Source organism: Malaclemys terrapin, chromosome 15, assembly GCF_027887155.1.
Source record: "Malaclemys terrapin pileata isolate rMalTer1 chromosome 15, rMalTer1.hap1, whole genome shotgun sequence".
Classification (NCBI taxonomy): Eukaryota; Metazoa; Chordata; order Testudines; family Emydidae; genus Malaclemys; species Malaclemys terrapin.
The window spans coordinates 33,473,549-33,494,842 of record NC_071519.1 but is presented as its reverse complement, the minus strand read 5'-3'; the positions used below and the strand labels follow the sequence as shown (position 1 = coordinate 33,494,842).

The window sequence follows — 21,294 nt, the reverse complement described above, 5'->3', positions numbered from 1 at the left end:
GCCCACTGCTGTAATCCACACTAAGAGAGCGTTAAAGAACCTCTACCTGAGATTATTAAAATTGAATTAATTTTAGGGCTTGATCCTGCAGAGGGAACCATTTGGATAACTCCTGGTATTTACGTTAGCCCCATTAACATTAAGAGCCTTATTTAGAAATTTGGTCACCCCTTTTAACATACTCAGCAGAGGAGGGCTCCCCAGCCAGAATCTTTAGCCAGGTTCTTTGAATATTAACCTGATCCCAAATAAGTAAGAAGTAATGTACAATATACGTTAACTTTTTTTGTAACTTTGCTTTAAAGTTAAAAAAGGGGGGGCGGAGGGGGGGAGAACCACTCCTACATGAGTTATTTATGTATCTGAGTAGCCAGATTGAAATCAATAAAGCTACTACTAGTGCAAGTATAGTTAAGTCCTTGAGTGGGACTTGTCTACACAGGTAAATTTTACCCGTATAAATTACATTGTGAATTTAAACTGCTATAGTTATAACAGTGTAAACATATAGACACACACACATTTATAGTTTAGGAGGACCTTTTCTAGTTAGGTTATGTTGCTTGGAAAGGGGTTTAAAATGAACTGGAAATATCCACTTTTATTATGGAAGAAAGTGTCCACACAGGCCGTTATGTCTGTACAAGTACAGCTATACTGGTATAATTATACTGACATAACTTTCCAGAGTAGAGAAGCCCTACATGTTTTCTGAATCAGGACCCATATGTTTAGACTTTGTGCATTTCACTTTGCTGCCCTGTAGCCCCTGCACGTGGAGTTATGCAAGAATCTCAGTTTTCACTTAAAAACAAAATTTTAGCTCTTGTAGTTGCAGAGAAAAAGCGACTCTCCAAAGGCTCAGAAACCAGAAAGTAAATAAAAAGAACTCCAAATGTATTTAAAAAAAAAAAAAAAAACTAAATTTTTAGGTCTCATGATTTGTTGGGTCATGTCTTGTGCTTTCTTTGAATGGTTGGGTTTAGTAATATTGCTATAAGATAGACAGAGGACTCTCTAAAAACTACAGATCCTGAAATCAGCCTTGCTTCTTATGACGAGGAACCTTCCTCTATCCCTCAGCACGCATACTCATAACCCTGTTGAAGGTGCACACACATTCATGTTACAAATAAACTTTATACTTTAAATAAGCAAACAGCAACTTCATTTTCTTATGCAGCTTTCTTCAGCTGCCCCTGTTAGGTGAAATCTATATGGGAAAGAGTTCCTGAAGGTTTTTCTTCTCTTTCTCTTGGAATTCATAGGCTACAAAGCCAGAATTGTGACCATTCAGTCCAGATAGTAGAGAGACTTTTCTTTTCACCAAAGGGCATCAAAACCGGCCTTAGCCGTTACCTGAACGGGAAGCAAACATGGAAAACTACACTTCCCAGAGATCTTTGGGGGGAAAAAACCTTTGGCTTTGACAGCGGCAGCCACAAGTCTTTCCGCCTCCAAATCTTGATTGCAGAGTGAAGAGATTATGGTGGACTGACAAATGCTGTCTCTAGAGTCTGGAAATTGACCAGACTGCCTGATTTTCCCATGCTTCAGCTAACCAAAAGGAGGAGGAAAAAAAATCATCCCAGCATGACAACTGCTTCCAGGATCTTATTTGCACTGAATCTCCTCTCCTAGATGCTTGATGGTTATTACTTTAGATTTACCAGTCTAGATAGATTTTCAACCTGGAATTCTCTCTGCCTCAAAGATGCTACTGGTGACTGCTGGCTTGCTAGGAAGGAGCATTTGGTTATCTGAGTAAAACTTACCTGGTCCTTATGCGTTTGTCTGTGCAAAGGGACAGATTTCCTTGAAGAACGACAGCAACAGCACCATCACTTCAGGAACAGCAAATTCAGGGGAAGGGCTGGGCAGGGCTTTCACCCAAATGGCTCACATGTTGCCCTGGTTGCTGTTGTGGCTGGGGTCTGGCATGGTGCGAGCCAGCCAGCCACATCTGGGGATCCGGGTGCCTCTGAGGAACGGGATGGGGACCTTGCAACAGGCCCACAGGATGCAGCGCTCAGCTGAGGAGGAGCGGGAGGATTCCAGACAAAGAAGCAGTTTTATGAACATGATAGATAACTTGAGAGGAAAATCTGGACAGGGCTACTATGTGGAGATGACTCTAGGGAGCCCCCCACAAAAGGTAAGGCGTGCTATCCACATTCCCTGGCCGCGGGTTATTGGGCAGGTTTGCGAAGCTGAGACCAAGCCCCGACTTCACAGAAGTTGAGGCATGGGCGGTTTGGTATGTGTACCGCTATATTATTTTTGTGTGTGTGTGTCACCCAGGTACTGTATGACTGTGCTCCAGAGAGACCACACACTGGTCAAGAGAGAATCTAAACAGTCTTTGAGCAGGGAAAAATAGCAATTTTAAAAAGCAATGACTGACTGCCAGAGAGTGAGAAATACAACTTCACTCAAGGGAATTTTGTGGCCAGAGTACAGAGCCATTATCCGTGTGCCTGCACGAGGCATTACAGATACCCATTTCAGACACAAAAGGCAAGGGCTGGGTGTAGAAATAGCATTTTCTAAACTGCTCTCCATAGGTGTTTGCAAACGAAACACTCCAGAATGTAGGACTGTGTGTGGCAATTACGTTCTATGATGTACAAATGAGGTGTCTTTTGGTAAATACTCTCCCTCTATAGTCACAGAATAGGCCTTCAGTTCTGTTGATTCCTGTGTTTCATGGCTGGCTATTTTGGGCATCTGGATGATGGTTGTTGTACGTGTTTTACTAATATTCAAACCCAAGGAAGTGCAGCACAAAGACGAATTCAGCCTCTCTTTAGGGCAGACTCCCAGGATGTCAGAGCCCAGGGCTGCAAGACTTGGCCCCAAATGGATCCTTCAACCCTACAGTATCGTAGTGATAACCCTACAGCACTGAAATGCAAAGCTCTGAGCCAGCCTCTGTCCTTAGCTGACACCGTTGTGCTTAGGTTGATCCAGCCCGCAAGTAAGGAACTTGCATTACTTGTGCACAACAGCAATATTCAGGGGTTGCAATTGTTTTCTGATGCCTTAGCAACTTCATCGTGGATTCCTATGGAATGCAGAAATGCATGAGAAGGAGGGGGAAATAGGGAAGGGGAAGGGCATGGGGATACAATCTCCCCTGGAGAAATACAGATCTATTTTAAAACGACAAGTATTTCTTTTGAAGATGTCACCACAGCTGCACACCCGTCAGAAGGAAGATTCAGAAATGGCAGCATTGTTCTACTGAAAACACAGAGCCTTGTGCGAGTGACCAGCCTGGCATTTCACCAGTGTTTTCTTCAGAGTAACAGCCGTGTTAGTCTGTATCCGCAAAAAGAAGAACAGGAGTACTTGTGGCACCTTAGAGACTAACAAATTTATTAGAGCATAAGCTTTCGTGGACTACAGCCCACTTCTTCGGATGCATATAGAATGGAACATATAATGAGGAGATATATATACACACATACAGAGACGAGTTTTTTCATGAGGTTGATGGATTTCCATTCCATACGGCTAAATGCAGTGCCTTGCATAATGACAAGTTTCAGAGTAACAGCCGTGTTAGTCTGTATCCGCAAAAAGAAGAACAGGAGTACTTGTGGCACCTTAGAGACTAACAAATTTATTAGAGCATTGTTTTCAGCCATTTATAAATGAAAGTGGGGTGCAGTTCAGGGAACTTGAGTTTCACCCTACAGGATGATTAAAAAATAGAGGGAGGCTGTGTGTATGGGTGCGCACAGGTGTGTGTGCATGTAGATGTGTGGGATTGTATCTTGCGTGTACACAATACGAGCCTGCTTCTGCACCCGCTGAAATCAACAGTAAAGCTCCTATTGACTGCAGTCATGCAGAATCAGGTGCTAATGAAGTGCATGGGGAGGAGGTGACTGTAATCTATATGCATGTGAGAGTAGTATGTATGTATAGATATGCATAGCATGCATGTGGTTACAGATGTGAGAGTGGGTGTGTGGAGTCTGAGCTTCCAGAGGATATCTCCACAGAAGCACACGGCAAGCAGCGTGTGCATGCCAGCACATTAAGCATGTTTATTATCTGCTTGGATTGGGGATGCAATTCCTGACTGGGCAAACCTTCCAGGGTTTGTTTTGGTTTGAGCTCCTGAGTAGCTCACACTCATATGCAGCATGAGACTTGAGCCAGTGACCTGCTCTTGCTGTGCTGGGAGCATATTAGCCAACTAAAAGAGCTGGGGTTTGCAACAAGCCAGCCCCTCTGATTAAATGATCTAGTAAGAAGCAGGGTTTCCTTGGCCCTGCATGGCCTGGTGTAGCTCCACACCCTCCTCAGGGCTGTGATGCTCACAGCTATCAGCATCCAGGTGGCTGGCAAGCACAGGGGGAACCTGGGGATGCTCACAGGGGTGTCCCAAGGCAGATGGATTGTTCTTTAGGCCCAGTGCTTGCCCCTTAGTGGGTGCTGGATTCCTGCTGACTTCTCTGCAAGTTGGGTGTCCATTGGGCAAGGAGCTCAGCACAGTCCCTTCCAACATGGTCCATGTCCAAGGGGCTGGTGGGAGATACTACACAGGAAGCCCTGAGGACTGGAGTCCTCTGGCTGGCTCCAGAAAGTGTGTGGGCAGCTGCAAGGCAACTTGCCCCCTGCTAGCTTGCCCCATTTATGGGCCAGAGAAGCTGCCTCAGGGATAGGAGCATGGTCCAGTCCCTGCAGTCATAGAATCTCAGGGTTGGAAGAGACCTCAGGAGGTCATCTAGTCCAACCCCCTGCTCAGAGCAGGACCAACCCCAACTAAATCATCCCAGCCAGGGCTTTGTCAAGCCAGGACTTAAAAACCTCTAAGGATGGAGATTCCACCACCTCCCTAGGGAACCCATCCCAGTGCTTCACGACCCTCCTAGTGAAATAGTGTTTCCTAATATCCAACCTAAACCTCCCACTGCAACTTGAGACCATTGCTCCTTGTTCTGTCATCTGCCACCACAGAGAACAGCCGAGCTCCATCCTCTTTGGAACCCCCCTTCAGGTAGTTGAAAGCAGCTATCAAATCCCCCCTCACTCTTCTCTTTTGCAGACTAAACAATCCCAGTTCCCTCAGCCTCTCCTTGTAAGTCATGTGCTCCAGACCCCTAATCATTTTCGTTGCCCTCTGCTGGACTCTCTCCAATTTGTCCACATCCTTTCTGTAGTGGGACCAAAGCTGGACAGTACTCCAGATGTGGCCTCACCCAGGGCCGGCGCAACCCATTAGGTGACTTAGGCGGTCGCCTAGGGCGCTACAATTTGGGGGGCAGCAACCGCGGCGATATTTCGGCGGCGGGACGTTCCGCCACCTCTGGGGGGGGGGCAGCATTTCGGGGCGGGAACTTCCGCCGCCTAGGGCAGCAGAAAAGCTGGCGGCGCTCCTGGCCTCACCAGTGCCAAATAGAGGGAAATAATCACTTCCCTCGATCTGCTGGTGTCATAACTATAAAGGGAAGGGTAACAGCTGTCCTGTGTACAGTACTATAAAACCCCTCCTGGCCAGAGACTCCAAAATCCTTTTCCCTGTAAAGGGTTAAGAACCTCAGGTAACCTGGCTGGCATCTGACCTAAAGGACCAATAAGGGGACAAGATACTTTCAAATCTTGGGGGGGGGAAGGCTTTTGTTTGAGTTCTTTGTTTGGGAGGTGTTCGTTCTCGGGACTGAGAGGGACCAGACATCAATCCAGGTTCTCCACAGTCTCTCCTATTTCAAACTTGTAAGTAAATAGCCAGGCAAGGCGTGTTAGTTTTCCTTTGTTTTCTCAACTTGTAAATGTACCTTTTACTAGAGTGTTTATCTTTGTTTGCTGTACTTTGAACCTGAGACTAGAGGGGAGTCCTCTGAGCTCTTTAAGTTTGATTACCCTGTAAGGTTAATTTCCATACTGATTTTGCAGAGATGATTTTTACTTTTTTTCTTTAATTAAAAGCCTTCTTTTTAAGAACCTGATGGATCTTAAAACAAGGAAAAATCAATCAGGTTCTTAAAAAGAAGGCTTTTAATTAAAGAAAAAAAGTAAAAATCATCTCTGCAAAATCAGTATGGAAATTAAAATCCCTCCTGGCCAGAGGTTAAGTTATAGTACTGTACACAGGACAGCGGTTACCCTTCCCTTTATAGTTATGACAGCTGGCAATGCTCCTACTAATGCAGTCCATTCTGCCCTTGGCCTACTGCAGAGGCAGCCCATGAGTACCAGTTATAAGATGTGGTCACTTGCCCACTGGGAGATGCAAACCAGTATCCCATGTAGCACGTGATAGTGCACACACATGCATTGTGGGTACAAACAATGGAGGGGGCTGTACCAATAATACTGTAGAGCAGTCTGGTGCTGGGCAGAGGTGGGCCTGGGATAGATGCACATGTGGAAAGTGAAAGTTTCCCCAAGCCAGTGGCTGCCCTACACACCCATCCAATTCCCTGCTAGTGGCCTCGCTGTGCAGCTCCAGCCACCCGATACAGAGCAGCTATGAGCCAGTTATAACTGTAAAGAGCTCCCCTCCCTGCGACACCCTCCAAACGCATGCCACACCCCTGCATCTGGCATGCCTTTCCTACCCCTGTAATATTATTTGCCTTGCCATAGTGTCTAGGAGCCCTCTGAAAACACAATACAGCCTTGTGCACACCACCTTGCAGCCACACGGCGCGATGCAGGATCAGCCCTTGTAATACAATACCGCTTTAGGCACTGACTGGCCCAGCCCAGGTTCTGAGTGAGCCTCTCTTGTGATGGCTGAGGCCCCCATGCTCGGATCTCAGTAGCCTTCTCACTGGATGACTCCTCAGCATGGCCAGCCCTGAGTGCAGGGAGAGCTCAGGGCCAGCTGCCCCAGCGCCCCCCCCCACGCATGAGGCGGATTCGCCAAAGCGCTCAGCGCCCATTTAGACGCCTAGAGGGGCCAGATGGCAGAAATGCTCAGCACCCAACCAGCGCAAACATCTGAGCACGTACTTGGGTGCCTCACACAGGCATACGCGGAAAGCAAACGTAACCCACTGGGGAGGGCGTGTCACTGCTTCCCCCCCACACACACCCCCCGGTGCCGATCCACCCAGGATCCAAGTTGTTCCAGCCTATCACACACGGACTGGGGGGGACACAGACTCAGCTCTGCCAAGCCTTCCTGTTTCTGGGCAGGAAGGATGGACACAAGGAGGGGAATGTCCAGGGGAGAAAATGGAAGGAGTGACTGTGGGGGGAAAAAGAGTTACAGAGGAAACACCACGTCTTTCCTCAGTTTCCCCCATACTCTAGGAAACTACTTCCTACAGTGGAAGAAGGAGAGGGAGAAAATTATTTCTCAAAAATCTAATTTTAAAAAATTTCATTGTCCAGGTCTGATTGGAGCAATTGCCTGGAATCTGCCACATATCCAGACTGCCAGACCTTTTCAATGAGAACCTCCCCTTTCCACACATTTCTGAAACGTTCACTCTTTGGGCAGCGCCTTTCATGTTTGGCCCCCGTCCACATTGGAATTTTATGTTTTTAAGTTTGAGCAAAATCCCTTCAGCAGGCGTTTTTATATAGACTTTACACCCACTAAAGTGTGGGTGTCCACACGCACGTGTCTCCACATGACCTGACTTCTACTCCTGGCTCCACCGTGGACTGACAGAGACCTCAGTCAGTTCCTCGTGGGCTGGTTTTCCAAGGCAGTCAGACACCCAGTTCCCATCCACTCTCAGCCAGAGTTGAGCAACTTACTGCCCTTGGAAAATCTCCCCCTCACTCTCTCTGCTCCTCAGTTTCCCTACCTAGGAAATGGGGGTAATTACACTGCCCTGCCTCCCAGGGGGAGGGTAAGGCTGTGCATTAATGTGTGCAACGTGCTTCCAGAACTACATGTGAAGGGTGCAGGGCAGCAGTGATATTTATTACAAATCCAGGGTTACCAAATGTCATGCCCTCCTCCATGTGTCCCATCCCCCACCGCTCTGCCCCTCCAGCCAGCTTTGGAATTCTTCCCCAGCCCCTGCCCTCCCTTGCTCTCCACGAAGGGAGCCCTGCACACCCAGCACTGCCGCTCTACCACCAGCAAAGCCACTGCACTCTAGATCCTTTACATGGATCCACGGTCTATCCCCTTTCCGGAGTCTGATTGGTCTTGCCTACCCCCCAAGGTTCACCTCACTTACAAACTTACAAAATCAGACATAAAAATATAAGTGTCACAGCCACACTAGTGCTGAACAATGGCAGACTCGTTATAAAATCAATCAACTGGAATATAAACATTGCACTTACGTCAGTGTATAGTACAGGGGTTCTCAAACCGGGGGTCAGGACCCCTCAGGGGGTCACTAGGTTATTACATGGGCGGGTCGTGAGCTGTCAGCCTCCACCCCAAAGCTCGCTTTGCCTCCAGCATTTATAATGGTGTTAAATATATAAAAGGGTGTTTTTACTGTATAGGGGGGGTCACACTCAGAGGCTTGCTGTGTGAAAGGGGTCACCAGTACAAGAGTTTGAGAACCACTGGCCTAGTATATAGAGCAGCATAAACAAGTCATTGTCTGACATTGTAGTTCGTACTGACTCCACTCGTGCTATTTACGTGGCCTGTTGCAGAACCAGGCAAGTCTCCAGAGGAGCTGATGGACCCCCCGGCAGACCTCAGCACATTCCCTGATGGAGAACCGCTGCCTTATGGGCTCCTTAGTCTAAGAGTAATACTGGGTCATGCTCACTCAGATGCGAATGGAGAATGAAGCAGCGCAACTTAAGTCAAATTAAAAAAACGAAGAGGAAAATCCCGCTTAAAGAGGAAGGGCCCAATCCCGCAAACTCAGAGCACTCAGCACCCACAATGGGAGCTAAGCCCCACATAGGATCAGGGTCAAATCAGCTTCTGCCCTGGTTAATTTCAGAAGCCCAGACACCACTGCCAAGTACAGCCCGGCTAAGAATCTGCCTGTTAACGGGCCCAGCCACCCAGGGGTCTGTGTGCCACAGCTCCAGGCATGGGACACACGGACTGTGTCCGGCACCAGTCTGTAACTCACCTTCACTCAGCAGCCAGGCCCCTTTGGGTGCACAGCCCTGTCCAGGCAGACTGGCTCTTCAGCTCCCTGCTGCCCCTCTCTTCCTGGCCGCCGTAGGTGGGGCTCCTGCCTGGCCACCAGAAAGGCCTGCAGAGTGCAGTGCTGCTGCACAGCCAGGGGAGCCCGGGGTTCTGACCTTCGCCCACCCTAGGGGCCCCACTGGCCACTCACCAGCAGCCAGGGGCTGCCCCCAATTTGCACATGAATGCACACGCCCTGTGTAGGGCTGCTAGAGACTTTCCCCAGCCCAGGAAGGACGAGCACCAAGCCCAAGGTCTGCTCAGGCCCTTCCTTCAGACCCAACTTCTTCTCCAATCACACTAAATCAGTTCAACATCAGCTTCCTCAACTACCTCCCAACTTCCTGTAGCCCCTCCCTTGAGCTGGGCTCTTTCAGACTCTATAGAGATCACCTGTCCCCCTTCCCAGCTGGGTCTGATCATCCCCTCTCAGGCCCAACTCCTGTTCTTAAAGGGGCTCCAGCTCCAAACAGGGGCTGGCTAGTGGCTAGCCTCAAGCCCCTTGGCCCGCTCACATCGTGGGACATGTCAGCCCGTGTCTCGACCTCAAAGAGTGCAGGACGCACTCACTGGCTGAGCCCGTCGAGCAATGCTGGGGGTTTGCCAGGGGTTGCAGACCAGCACGCTGTGTTTTATAAGCAAGCCGGGTTACCGATGGGTGCACTCTAAGCACTTTCTTACCAAAGCTGCTGCTCCCAGATTATGATAGACCCCTGGCTTTTTCAGAGCCATTAAGCACTGATATCCCTCACTAATGCTGCCTGTGATGAGCTTTGTCCTCAGGCCCTGGCTGCATCCAGAATGCCTCCTAGAGCCCAGCCTGGCATCTGATTGTGCTTGGGCATCACGTGCCTTGATGGGGTCCCTGGCAGCCCCCAGAGGGTGGAACTTGCTCCCCAAGAATCAGCCTGGAGGCATTTCCATTGGGAAGGCTGTTTCTTGTCCAAGTCCTGCTGCCTTCCCATCACCTCCCGCCCTCCCCCATCCCTTCCTGGTTGGCCCTGTCTCCCTCGTTAGGTTTCATGTCTCTGGACACTAGATTTTTATGCCATGTCAATTGTGCTGTAATTATGGGTCTGTGCAGCACCTCCCCAGGCAGTCACTCTCAATAATGTATTTCATTCCACTGGGAGTCCCCGTTTCCGCCATTCGGACCCGCCCGGCTGTAGGCTCAGCAACAAGTCAGACTTTAGAGCCCATTGCATATTGTGGCAATGTCAGCATGTGACCACTCCCAGCCACCCATGGGCCCCTCCCCAACCTCTCGCCCTCCGGAGCAGAGATGTGTCTGCAGGGAACCCGGGAGTTCCATAGACGGAGGCTCCGTCGGACCAAGGGCGCCGGGGGTGAATTCCGGAGTGGAGAGGCCTCTCCGACACACCCGGCTAGGTGCTGCTGGCTCCCATGTCCCAGTCCAGAGCAATGCCTGGGTGGAGTCTCTGGGAGAGAGGTGCTATCCCTGTGAAACCCCCAAACCCGAGTTCACAGGGCCTGATCCTCCTGCCCTGCACCTCGTGCTGTCGTTTACACCACATGAAATGCCATTTCGTGCGCACTGGGCCCAGATGTGAATGATGGTGTCAGCCCGGTCCCAGGTATCTGACAGCGCCTGGGCCGTCCAAAGCCTTTACCCTGTTACCAGGACACAGGTCCCAGATACCCTGCAGCTTTTACCTGTGTGCTCCCCAGGGCCCCACCTCGGTCACTGCTCTTGTGCGGATGGGGTAAGGTCTCAGGATGTGAACCATTCGCCTTGCTGGGCTGATCCTCTCTCCCTGCTGCTATATGTTGCCTGTTTAGCGGGGTATTGGTCCAGCGAGACTTCTCTTAAGTGGCCACCCAAGGGACTAGAAAAAGGGATCAGTTGCCTAGCACAGATGGCCTTTAATTAAGGATGAAACAGAAAGGCACTGGAAGCCGTGCAGAGGGGCTTAGAGGCGGGGGCTGCAGACGCTGGGTTGCCTAGTGAAGATGGGGTTCTTAGCGCAGGTGTTGCTGTATCAATTGCGATCCAGCTGCTGACGGTGTCTCTGGGTGCTCTTAAACCTTTGACTTACACACGGCCGAGGGGGGCTCGTCCGGAGGGTGCATTAGGCTGCTGTACCGCTCCACCCTGTGAAACACGTCGCTGGGGGGTGTGAGCAGTGCCCCCCGCCCTGCTTTTCACCACCCCGCAGAGCAACACCCATCTAGGACACAGTTATGGCACAAGGGCAGTTTCTAAAGCAGATAATGAGGGGTGGAGCAGGATTGCGGGACATGGGCAGAGCTGTGTGAGGCGTAGGGCCTGGCTAGCAGGGGTCTAAAGGGCCAGACGGAGGGGCAGAGGAGTCCTGGTGTAAGAAGGCCGCTAATGACATGTTAAAGCCCCAGTACTTTGCAGGGAGTGAAAATGAGTGAGGCGTTAACTCCCTCTGGGTGGGCCTCGCTGCTCACAGGAAGACCCAGTAGGTGGCTGGCACTTGCCGTGGGTCCCACCTGAGCAGAGGGGGCTGCTCTCTGCCCCCGCCCCCCAGGGCTTCAGGGGCAGAAGGGCGGGCGAGGGGGGGGTTCTTTTGTGCCTCTGATGGCTGGGGAAAGCTGATGCTGGAGCCGGGTGTGTTTTCCCAGGTTAGGCTGAGGACGTGTTTTGGGAGCTGCGAGGAGGCTGCTGTCATGGTATCACAGAGCATGTGACCAGGGACCCCTCAGGGAGCAGAGCGCAGGCTTGTGTCAGAGGCCACTGACATGGAAATGGATTTGTTTCTGCAAGGAGGAGGGGTCGATGCAGGAACATAAGGCAAAGGAGAAACATCTCGCTGCTCGGTGACTGTTCCAAGCAGAGGCCCTTCCTCACCCAAATAGCTCACAAAGAATTCATCAGTGAGCCAAGCAAGCAATGAACCTAACTGTGAAACAGCACTGCACTGAGACAGCCTGGCACTGCGACAGCAGTACACGGTGCTGCACTGAGGCAGTGGCGCGTCACACGGCATTGGGCCAGCAGCGCACTGAGGCAGTGGCGCGTCGCACGGCATTGAGCTAGCAGCGCGCTGAGGCAGTGGCGCGTCGCACGGCATTGAGCTAGCAGCGCGCTGAGGCAGTGGCGCGTCGCACGGCATTGAGCTAGCAGCGCGCTGAGGCAGTGGCGCGTCGCACGGCATTGAGCTAGCAGCGCGCTGAGGCAGTGGCGCGTCGCACGGCATTGGGCTAGCAGCGCGCTGAGGCAGTGGCGCGTCGCACGCCATTGGGCTAGCAGCGCGCTGAGGCAGTGGCGCGTCGCACGCCATTGGGCTAGCAGCGCGCTGAGGCAGTGGCGCGTCGCACGCCATTGGGCGAGCAGCGCGCTGAGGCAGTGGCGCGTCGCACGCCATTGGGCGAGCAGCGCGCTGAGGCAGTGGCGCGTCGCACGGCATTGGGCGAGCAGCGCGCTGAGGCAGTGGCGCGTCGCACGCCATTGGGCGAGCAGCGCGCTGAGGCAGTGGCGCGTCGCACGCCATTGAGCGAGCAGCGCGCTGAGGCAGTGGCGCGTCGCACGCCATTGAGCTAGCAGCGCGCTGAGGCAGTGGTTTGTTGCACGACATTGAGCTAGCAGCGCACTGAGGCAGTGGCAATAGGAAAAGCCTGCTCTGGGAGGTGCAGTGCTGAGAGCCTGGTGTCAGAGCTTCATTGGGACAACTCTCCCCGCTGCAGCCGGAGTGAATTTCTGATTAGCACAAGTGCCCTCTGGCTCTGCAGATGAAGAGCAGAAGCCCCTCTGGGGGCTGTGAGACAAGGCGGTCTTGGCAAATCAGCAGGCAGAGGCCCTGGAGTAGAACTGATACCCAGTGGAACCGAGCATCTCCCCCTGCCCCATTGCAAGGGCTGAGCCTGCAAAGGGGGCAAGGGTCTGCCTGGAGTTTAGGGGCAGTAGCCAGATCCCTTTGTGCAAATTGATGGGAAGGATTCTGAGCAGGGTATGTCACCAGGGCCTGGAGCTGATCTCCTTCTCTCTGTTCCACTCACCCTGCTCTGCCGTTGCTCCCCTGGGAGTGTGGGACTGGGGGGCATTCAGGGAACACCCTCCTCACTTGCGTGACTGAAGGGATTTGCTCGACCTGTGCTCTCGTGCCTCTGAATGCCCATCTACCCCCCTGCCCGGCACCTTGGGGTCAAGCTGAGCCAGTACTTGGCACTGCCAGGCATAGGTGGGGACACTGGTTCACTGGACTGGACTCTTCCTTCCACATCAGCGCTGGACCCAATGCCCCGAAGGGGGCCCGGGCAGGAGTTACAGGGTGAGGGTGGCTGGGGGCGATTCCCAGGGAGGGACCCTTCCCAGGGGGCCTGGAGTCCCAGAAGTGTCCTAGAGGGGGAATTCCCTGTGCAGCTGCGGGGCCGGCCACTGGCAGAGCAGGCCCTGAGCTGGATGACCCCTGGTCTGATGCGGCCAGCCATTCCCTGGGCTCCGATTTAAGCCCCCGGAGCTTGGCTGCACCATGCCTGGCGCCCCCCAGGGTGTCCCGCCGGAGTAATGCGGAGCCCTTGGTGCAGTCCTGGCTCTCCCGCCCTGCCCCGCAGGGAAGTGGATACCTCCGCAGTGCCCAGCCATGCTGCTGAGTGGGCTGGTTCCTGCAAGGTGGCAGGAGTCGGGTGTCCTGCCGCAGCAACCCCCTCCTCCCCCCGCTTGCAGAGGCTGATTGCAGACAGCCGCGGAGGGAGTGGGGCTGGAGAGCTGAAGTCTGAGGCTTCCCTGGGAATAGTGACAGCAAGGGCCGTTCCCAGATGGCTTTGGAGCTGGGGGACTCAGGACTGGGCACCGGGGAGGCCCCTGGGGCACAGGGTGTGGGCAGAGGAAATCTGGGCACTGCCACTCTCCCCACCCTGTGGATAAATGCAAACATTAAAAGCTAAGGCATTAACAGCCCAGAGCGCACCAGAGGCCAGGCCATGGCAGGGGCTGGCTACCCCACGGAGCCAGGCAGGGGTGGGGCGCTACTAGCACTGACGTTTCCTGTTCCTAAGTAACGTGGCTCCCCCCTCTCCTTCCCCAGCTGAACATTCTGGTGGACACGGGGAGCAGTAACTTTGCCGTGGGGGCAGCGCCGCACGCCTTCCTGCGGAGGTACTACCAGCGACAGCTGTGAGTATGGCCGGAGTGCTAGAGGCTGGCGGGGCAGAGCGCGGCGCTGCACTGGGGAAGCCCAGTCACCCCGCCTGGTGGCTCAGCCATGGGGCACCCACCGCCCTGGCCCCAAAAAGCAACTCCCATGGGACCCCCACTTTGCTCTTCCCCCTCTTGGGGAGGGGGCCCTGCTCTGAGCCAGCATCCCCAGCTGTGGCAGTGCCAGGGGCTGCCTGCTGGGCCCAGGGCCCCCGACATAGCTAGATGCTGAGGGGGCTGCTGTGAAGGGAGGTCCTGGCCACAGCAGCCCAAGCAGAGATCGCGGTGCCCCTCTCCACCCCCAACCTGTGCCCCCTCCCCGCGCCCCATCTGCTGCTCTGGGTCCCTGGCCTGGTAGCCTGCGGAAGCCGCTTCTCACGGAATCACGCCCTGAGCTGACAGCAGCCATCGCCCTCAGACCACAGCCCCCAGGAATGCTCCCTCCCTGCACCCGCTGCTCAGGTCGGCTGGTTATCCCACTTCGGAGAGGGCAGGCCCAGGAGGCTCCCGAGGGGCCGGCTCTCTCTGGCGTGGAACCCACTGGGGGTTCGCTGGGCTCCCCCCTCGGGCAGGGTGGCGGTTCTGGGCTCAGCCCCAAGAGCTGCATGAGGCGAGGCTGCCCCGTGGCCCCCCGCGAGCACTCGCAGAGCCCTGGCGGTTCCCCTCCGGGGAGAGGAATTACGGGCAGGAAAGGAGCAGGTGCACGAGGCTGGGGCCGGTGCTGGCAGCAATGGCCAGGTTTAGTCACTGGGCCCGCTCCGGGGCCCCCAGCGTGCGCCCATGGAGTAATGAGATGAACCATCGCTCCACACAGCACGGACAGAGCGAGCTCCAGCTCCGAGGCCGGTCTGAGGGGTCACTGGCCTGCATGCACCAACGCCCAGGGATGCCAGTATAAACGTGCAGTAAGCCCATCCACTGCAGCAGAGCCACTCCGGATTTACAGCCGGCTGACTGACCTGAATCTGGCCTCCTGCCTGGAACAGTGTTTATTGCTGTTCTCTGTCGTCAGACCCCCTTCTTCGTCTGCCACTGCTCCTCCCACGCCACCCATCACTGCAGCCCGTTGGTGTCATTATTTGCAGAACCTCAGGGTCCCAGCTGGCAGCAGGACCCCGGCACTGGGCACCGCACAGGCTCCTCGGGAGAGGGTCCCGGCTCAGCCAGCCAGCTCTCTAGGTAGACCAGGCAGAGGGCGGCCCAAGGGACGTGTCTGTCCTCACCTTGCAGACGGGGAGTTTGGAGCGACGTAAAGGCCCTGGACGCGGGGAGCCACCCTTGAGACTGCTTCTGGGAGAGCGTCTGGGGGCCTCTGCCGGGCCCAGGAATCGCTCCCCAGGCCGGCCGCATGGCTGGCTCCTGCGTGCTCCATCGCTGGGATACCCCAGGCAGCTGCCGGCCTGGTGGGGAACCGGAGGGGGCCTGTGCAGGCCTCTCCCTGGCAGCCGGGCACAGAGCAGCCCCTTCCTGCACACTGTACGTGCCGGGCACGGCGCCAGCCCGGGCTCAGGGCCGACACGACCAGATGCTGGTTGGCCTCCATGATGGCTGCGTCTGCGCTGGGGCGGGACTCAATGGCCCCTTTCTGTGCTGAGTGGGGCAAAGGAGTCCCCCCCCGGCACATTACAACACTGCCCGGCCTCTGAGCCACTGGGCACAATGTCTGGGCTTGTTCATCGCCCTCCCCTTGGCTGGGCCCATTGTGCTCCCATGACCCTGGCCCAAGGGTCTGAGGAGGGGGAGCCCCACCCCCCATGCCCTAGAATCAGCCCCAGGGTTCAGAGTGCCCTGTGCACACTGACAGCTGCAATCTGGTCCCGGTGCGGGGACCACACGAAGGAGCATTTGGAGCTGCTGGGGGGCTCCCTTTGGGGTGGGGCCAGCAGCAGAGGGGGCCTATGGGGATGCTACAGTTCAGTCTAGCCTGGGCACCTCTGGTGTCTCAGGGAGGGGGTCATAGTCCAACTGTGGAGGTGCAGGTGGGCTAGGGACACACAGACATGCGGCCAGTTTCACCAGCATGTAGCCCAGACGTATGTCTGCTCGCACACACATTCATACATGTGAGTTCACAATCCCTCCACTCGCAGATAAACATGGAGATTTGCACCGTCACCGATTCTCAGCTCCACAATCCCAGGGGTTCACTGGCCCCGCCCAGATGGCCATCCCTCCCCCAGATCCCTGCCCACCCCACACACTCCCACCCTTTCCCCAGCTCCTCCCATGCTCCAGTAGAACTAGCCTGAGGGCTTGCTCCTGTCTTTGGCGTTCGTTGCAGGTCCAGCACCTACCGGGACTTGCGGAAAGGGGTCTACGTGCCATATACCCAGGGCAAATGGGAAGGTGAACTGGGGACGGACCTGGTCACCATCCCCCATGGCCCAAACGTCACCGTCCGCGCCAACATCGCTGCCATCACAGAGTCCGACAAATTCTTCATCAACGGGTCAAACTGGGAAGGAATTCTGGGGCTGGCCTATGCCGAAATCGCCCGGGTGAGCGCGGCGCCGCCGGCCTGGATGGGGTTCAGCACCACAAGGCCTAGGAGGGGCCAGGCAGCTGCTGTGTATGGGAGCACATCCAGCACCTCAAACTCTGCCCCACAGCCACTGGCTCTGTTAATGCTCCCGAAACCCATACGCAGCCCTTCAGCCACCAGCTCCGGCACTGCACCCCAAACCCGGCCCCTCAGCCACCAGCTCTGTTAATGCTCCCCAAACCCATATCCAGCCCTCAGCCACCAGCTCCGTCACTGCATCCCAAACCCAGCCCCTCGGCCACCGGCTCCGTCACTGCCCCCCAAACCCGGACCCTCGGCCACCAGCTCCGTCACTGCCCCCCAAACCCGGACCCTCGGCCACTGGCTCCGTCACTGCCCCCCAAACCTGGACCCTCGGCCACCGGCTCCGTCACTACACCCCAAACCCAGCCCTCCGGCCCCTCAGCCACCGGTTCCATCACTGCCCCCCAAACCCAGCCCCTTGGCCACCGGCTCTGTCACTGCCCCCCAAACCCGGCCCCTCAGCCACCGGCTCTATCATTGGTCCCCATACCTGGCCCCTCGGCCACCGGCTCCGTCACTACGCCCCAAACCCAGTCCCTCGGCCACCAGCTCCGTCACTGGCCCCCATACCCAGCCCCACAGCGCTTGGCTATTGGTTCTATCACTGCCCCCCAAACCCAGCCCCATGCCACTCAGCTATTGGCTTTATCAATGCACCCCAAACCCAGCCCTGCAAAGAGGAGAGCAATAACACCCTGCCTTTCTCCAGCCCTCCCACAAGGCAGCCACCTAGTGCTGCCCTCATCTTATATAAGGGGAAACTGAGGCACAGAGGGAGACTGCAGTTTGCCCGAGGCTGTAGCAGCACTGGGACCAGAACCCGTGTCCTGCCCCCCAGGCCTGGCTGTATCAGTGACCCAGGACACGCTGCTCTAGACACTGGGGATGAGGCTATCTCAGCCGGTTGATATTTCCAGTCTGCCATCAGCCAGACCTAAATTCCCGGCTGCTCCTTGCCCTGCTGGTGGCATGCCTTGCTGGAGCGGGCAAATCCCCTCTCCTCTTAGCTCTGCTGTCACCCACACACAGTCCCTGGGGGAACTGGCTCTGGCTTTCAGAAACGTGTCGGCCACCTGGAGCCCAACACCAGGTCTCTCTGTAGCAAGTGCAGGGGAATGGAGCCAGGCCTCCGCGGGGTCCCCGAGGAGCACTCTCAGCTGCCCCGTCTCTCCCGGCTGCTCATAGCTCTGTGGTTCTGTGTCCCCCATCAGCCTGACGACACCCTGGAGCCCTTCTTCAACTCGCTGGTGAAGCAGACCCGGGTGCCCAACATCTTCTCCCTGCAGCTCTGCGGGGCCGGCTTCTCTCCCAACGAGTCCGAGGCCCTGGCGTCGGTCGGGGGCAGCATGGTGAGTGTGCGGGCTCAGCTCAGCGCTGGGACCCTGGGCTCGGGGCGGTGCCAGGCGCTGGCTGCAGCAATGCCAGGGGGTCGCGAGGCAGAGAGCGCCCCACCCACCCTCGGGGACTGGTTCCAGAGTCAGCGTTCTCGCTGGTTCCCCATTTCCTTTTCCACAAGCAGGGCCGGCGCAACCCATTAGACGACCTAGGCGGTTGCCTAGGGCGCTACAATTTGGGGGGCGGTGACCGCGGCGGTATTTCAGCGGCGGGACCTTCCACTGCCTCTGTGGGGGGCGGCATTTCAGGGCGGGACCTTCTGCCGCCTAGGACGGCAGAAAAGCTGGCAGCGCTCCTGTCCACAAGCCCCACGGTTGTGCCCCGCTCCCGGGGCTGATGGCAGCTCACCCCCCTCTCCCTGCTGCAGATCATCGGGGGCGTGGACCACTCCCTCCACGTTGGCAGCATCTGGTACACACCCATCCGCAAGGAGTGGTACTACGAGGTCATCATCGTTAAGATGGAGATCAATGGGCAGGACCTGAAGATGGACTGCAAGGAGGTGACGGGGGTGGGAGGCCACGCGTCCGTGGCTGCACGAGCGAGGGCCACATGCCTGTGGGAGGTGCAGAGAGAAATAGTGGGGACTGTTCCCCCAGCCCCCGGCACACCCTGATTCTCAGCCCTTCCGTGGCACTGACGGGGCCAACGTATCAGCACAGCAGGGATGGTGGCCAGGGAGGCTGGGCTTCAAGCTCGCACACCACGTGGGTCTGGCTCCCTGCAGACCCGTGCGGCGCATGGGGGCACCCCCTGGCCCTACACACTGAGGCCCGTTGTGCCCAGGAGAGGGGGGGAGGTTGGAGGCGGCGCAGGGGCCCCTCGCCCAGAGCAGCACGACGCAGACAGTGAATGGGGCGAGTTGTCTGTGTGCAGGCCCATTCCTCGTCCGGAGCAGGGAGATCAGTACTTCTCCAGGTGCATGCGCCAGTCCCGGTCCCACAGCCAGCACACACGCCTGGCCCTGGATTAGTACATGTGACAAATCCCCTGTGCCCAGGGTCTGCCGGGGAACTGCCCGCTGAGCTCTGCAGCCAGACACGCTCCGTACTTTGCCTCCCCGGCTGCCTTTGGCAGGCTCCACGCAGCCAGCGAAGTTCTGCTGGGGGAGAGCAGGCGCCTTGGCAGCGGGAGGCGACCTGCTCAGCTGGCATCAGCCCAAGCCCGGGGCTTTGACCCCGCCTCCCTCAGGAACAGTTGTTTAAGTCTGTTGGCATCCTCCTGTCTGGCGCAGCTAAGTGGGGAGCAGGGCGGGTGCTGCCTCGGGGGGCCCACGGAGAAGGAGAGAAGCAGGGGCTGGTGCTTCATTCGCCGTCTCGCCCCCACAGTATAATTACGACAAGAGCATCGTGGACAGCGGGACCACCAACCTCCGGCTGCCAAAGAAGGTGTTTGAGGCTGCAGTGAAATCCATCAAAACGGTGTCTTCGGTCAGTATCGCTCTCTGGCAAACCCTAGCCCCTCCCGTCCCCAGCCGGGTCCCTGGTGAATGCTGAGGGCCCCAGAGACCAAGCCACTGTGACCCGGCTCTCACAGAATGCTTAGCAGACTATATTCAGGGGTCACTTCGCCCACCACTGAAAGGCAGCCCCCTCTGGGGTAAAAAGTGGCAGCTGGCTAGGACAGGAAGTGAAGAATGCTGTTTCCGTTTGAAACTGCAAGGAAACTTGGGGAAGTGGGACACTTACAATGTGAGCTGACCTGCGGCTCGGAGGCTGTGGGCACGCAGCCCTGCCTTGGGGAGAGCGCCATGACACAGAGCACAGACCGGCAGGGCCTTCCTTTCGTGCCTCCGCTAAAAGAGTCACTAGCATGACAACACCCCACCCCATCATCAGCTCCGCCCTGGAGGGAAGGGTCCCCCCCACGGACACCCTGCACCGACACCGTCTAGCCCGAGTCACTGAGCACCAGCACAGTCTCACGGTCTCTCTCCTTCCCCCCGGGGCAGACGGAGAAGTTCCCGGATGGCTTCTGGCTGGGGGAACAGCTGGTTTGCTGGCAAGTCGGCACCACCCCCTGGCACATCTTCCCAGTCATATCGCTCTACCTGATGGGCGAGGCGACGAACCAGTCCTTCCGGATCACCATCTTACCCCAGGTGGGTCCCCGACGGGGCAGGGCGGGCGAGCGAGGCCAGGGCTGGGCGCTCACAGGCAGCACTCGGGGAGCGTGTGAGCGGGAAGGAGCCGCAGAGCTCAGTCCCTGGGGGTCCGCAGGAGCAGCGCCCTTGGACATGGGCCAGCACCAAACGCCATGGATTTTATTTGGGAGGCCGGGGGGCTCCCAACTCAGAGCTGGCCCCTCTCTCCATAAGGGGCCCTGCATGTGCACGCTTCTCCTGCCCCTTCCCAGGCTGGCCTGGGCGTTGCTGAGTGAAGGGGGCTGCCCTGGACTCAGAGTGGTAAAGCCACGAGTCCCGGGCCAGTGAGCTGGGGCTCCAGGGAGGTGGCTGCTCCTCAGAACGCAGCTGTAGGTTGGAGCTCTCTGCGCCCTGCTCCCCAGGGGCTCTGATAACACCCATCCCCTGGTCTCCTTCCAGCAATACCTGCGCCCCGTCGAGGACGTGGCCACGTCCCAGGACGACTGCTACAAGTTCGCCATCTCCCAGTCCTCCACAGGCACCGTCATGGGCGCCGTCATCATGGAAGGCTTCTACGTGGTCTTCGACCGCGCCCGCAAGCGGATCGGCTTTGCCGTCAGCACCTGCCACGGTGAGGGGCGGGGCGTGCGGCGCAGGGGGAGAGCCAGGGACTGGCAGGGCATTTGGGGCGGGTGGTAACGTCTCCACAGGGCCGAGGTCCTGGCTCATTCTGGTGTCCTGCAAGCAGGGGATGGCTACAGGAGAGGGGGACACGGCAGCCCCCCCCCCGAGTCACCCAGCTTCCCCTCTCCTGGTTGCAGGAAGGAAGGGGGCAGTGCTGGTCCCAGTGGGGCAGACGCATCCGCCCAGCTGAGCAGTGGGTCCATGTGGTTAGAGGGGGCAGGGGACAAGAATGATAGTTGCTCCCAGTTGGTGCAGCCCATGGAGCTCTGCAGCTGCCCTCATCCTTCATACGGCAGCTCTGGGGCCCCACCAGGCCAGGGCTGAGCTGGGGAGCTCGTGGGGCCCACTCGTGCCACTCCGAC

General features: G+C 56.5%; 1 protein-coding gene across 3 annotated transcripts in view; it reads left to right on the top strand.

The window, feature by feature from the left end:
* Positions 1 to 1,469: 1,469 nt before the first annotated feature.
* The window catches only part of BACE1 (beta-secretase 1), a 25,610-nt gene continuing 5,785 nt past the window's right edge, over positions 1,470 to 21,294 (top strand). For all 3 annotated transcript variants that reach the window (XR_008441713.1, XR_008441712.1, XM_054005469.1), the window contains exons 1-8: positions 1,470 to 2,155; positions 14,095 to 14,183; positions 16,486 to 16,702; positions 17,982 to 18,119; positions 18,533 to 18,667; positions 19,494 to 19,595; positions 20,117 to 20,266; positions 20,708 to 20,879. Coding sequence is in view for 1 of the 3 variants with exons in the window: in XM_054005469.1 (XP_053861444.1) it covers positions 1,895 to 2,155; positions 14,095 to 14,183; positions 16,486 to 16,702; positions 17,982 to 18,119; positions 18,533 to 18,667; positions 19,494 to 19,595; positions 20,117 to 20,266; positions 20,708 to 20,879 (1,264 nt within the window). In the remaining 2 variants the exon portion in view is untranslated. The remainder of the gene's footprint in view (positions 2,156 to 14,094; positions 14,184 to 16,485; positions 16,703 to 17,981; positions 18,120 to 18,532; positions 18,668 to 19,493; positions 19,596 to 20,116; positions 20,267 to 20,707; positions 20,880 to 21,294) is intronic.